This window comes from Notothenia coriiceps, unplaced genomic scaffold (genome assembly GCF_000735185.1).
Source record: "Notothenia coriiceps isolate Sejong01 unplaced genomic scaffold, NC01 NC01_scaffold00021396, whole genome shotgun sequence".
NCBI classification, from domain to species: domain Eukaryota; kingdom Metazoa; phylum Chordata; class Actinopteri; order Perciformes; family Nototheniidae; genus Notothenia; species Notothenia coriiceps.
The window spans coordinates 1-2,046 of record NW_011354097.1 but is presented as its reverse complement, the minus strand read 5'-3'; the positions used below and the strand labels follow the sequence as shown (position 1 = coordinate 2,046).

The 2,046-nt window shown below is 43.3% G+C and overlaps 1 protein-coding gene across 1 annotated transcript in view; it reads left to right on the top strand.

The window, feature by feature from the left end:
• Nucleotides 1-1,382, top strand: part of LOC104953254 (collagen alpha-1(XII) chain-like) — a gene marked incomplete at its 5' end in the record, with an annotated part of 30,915 nt that extends 29,533 nt beyond the window's left edge. Inside the window, 3 exons of the mRNA XM_010780172.1 lie at nucleotides 707-871; nucleotides 979-1,017; nucleotides 1,240-1,382. Of these exons, the coding sequence (XP_010778474.1) occupies nucleotides 707-871; nucleotides 979-1,017; nucleotides 1,240-1,382 (347 nt within the window). The remainder of the gene's footprint in view (nucleotides 1-706; nucleotides 872-978; nucleotides 1,018-1,239) is intronic.
• Nucleotides 1,383-2,046: the final 664 nt, after the last annotated feature.

Below are 2,046 nucleotides of genomic sequence, written 5' to 3'. Positions count from 1 at the left end.
CAAATACCTGTACTTTCTACTTCTTACATGTTGAACCCAAATACCTGTACTTTCTACTTCTTACATGTTGAACCCAAATACCTGTACTTTCTACTTCTTACATGTTGAACTCAAATACCTGTACTTTCTACTTCTTACATGTTGAACTCAAATACCTGTACTTTCTACTTCTTACATGTTGAACTCAAATACCTGTACTTTCTTCTTCTCTCATTTCCCAAACAGACTGGTTCCTTTAGTCTGAATGTGTGTTTGGTGGCGTGATCATTATTATTTAGAGTCATTGCGTGCCTATTGATTTGAACACGATCCGTGTATCCATCATTTCCTGGTCTTCTCTAAAGAAGAGGGACCAATGGAAACGTTGTCATGTTGCCGTTGTTCAGCATGGAAACATTCATTAGCTAACAATGACATTATTGTTCTATTAATATAAAGGGAGGTCAGGTACTCTTTAAAACAGCTGCTAGTTATGGGTACTTTTTACTGAAGTACATTTCAAAGCCTCTTTACTTTGACTTGAGTAAAGAAGTTTAGTCAGTACTTCTACTTTCACCAGAGTATTTTTAAACACGAGTATCTGTACTTCTACTTGAGTAGATGTGTGTACTTGTACCACCTCTGAACAGCTGGGAGGATCCAACGTTCGTCCACCCTCTTAACGTGCTCTGTTATTCATGATATTCTTCCTCTTCCTCCTCGGCAGGTTACAGTGTGTTCTCCATCGGTGTGGCGGACGTGGACTTCGTGGAGCTGCAGGAGATCGGCAGCAAACCGAGCGACAGACATGTTTTCGTTGTGGACGACTTCGATGCCTTCGACACCATCAGGGAAAACCTGATTACCTTCATCTGTGAAACTGCAACGTCATGTGAGTTTGCAAAACGTTTCCTCTCACAAAATACCCTGGAAACAGCTTTTAAAGTGTCTGAATTTGTGGTAAATTGTCTTAAATGTCTGGCTTTTGTTGTTCCACAGCGTGTCCCCTGATTTACCTGAATGGATTCACTTCACCTGGTGAGTGCACACATGACGTAGATTAGATTACATTTTCATGCATGAGAGAGAGTAAACAGGGAAATCTGGTTAAAACATTTTAAATAAACTCAGAAGCTGTGAGTTCCCTGGCAGCCACAGGGGAGGGAATATTTCCTGTATCTGGGAAATTAATCAAAGCAGAAAACCCCTGATATCTTTTTTAAAAGTGTCCTCTGACTTTTCCTCGTTGTTGTGTGCCAGGCTTCAGGATGCTGGAGGCGTTCAACCTGACGGAGAAGATGTACGGTTCGGTTCCCGGTGTTTCCATGGAGCCGGGGTCCTTCAACAGCTACACGGCCTACAGGCTGCACAAAGATGCTTTCCTCCACCAGCAGACCACGTGAGTCGATCTATCTGCTGTTTAGTGTGGTGGAAATTCCTCACTTCATCACCTTCTGTTAAGAAAAGAACAAATATACAAGCTCAAACCAAAGTTGTGTTATTTAATATAGAGTTATCAGCTGGAAAGGCCAGAGGTCCTGCACTAGTAGATGGTACCAACATCTGACTAAGCAATGTCATGTATACAGAGGAGCAGGAAACAAAAGGGACTTAAGACATGCTAATTCTAACAGGAAACACCAGTGTGAGCATTCGCCTGCCGTTCGAAAGCAAGAGAACAGAAGGTTGCCAGTCTTTACGGCCCGTCTACACTACAGGCATCAAAAAATCTTGAAGCTGGGCGTGTCTGAAGCTTCGCGATTTTTTGCGAGCAACGCGACCAACAACCAATCACATGAATCTCCCGCCCCCGACATACAAAGCAATAGCAATGTTAAAACGAAGTAAACTGGATATAAACTCTCCAAACAGGCGAAAACCTACCAGTTTCACCCACTGTCTCTGCCACCTCCCTCCATGCCTGGTTCCTCCGGTTTGTATCCCGGTAAATAGTTCTGGTCGTAAAGAACCGGGTGATTTGCTACCGTAATTTCTCGTTTGGAATATGAGGAAATGAACTGCGGTCTGGCTCTCCCAGCTTGCACGCGGTTTGATTGGCTAGCACTT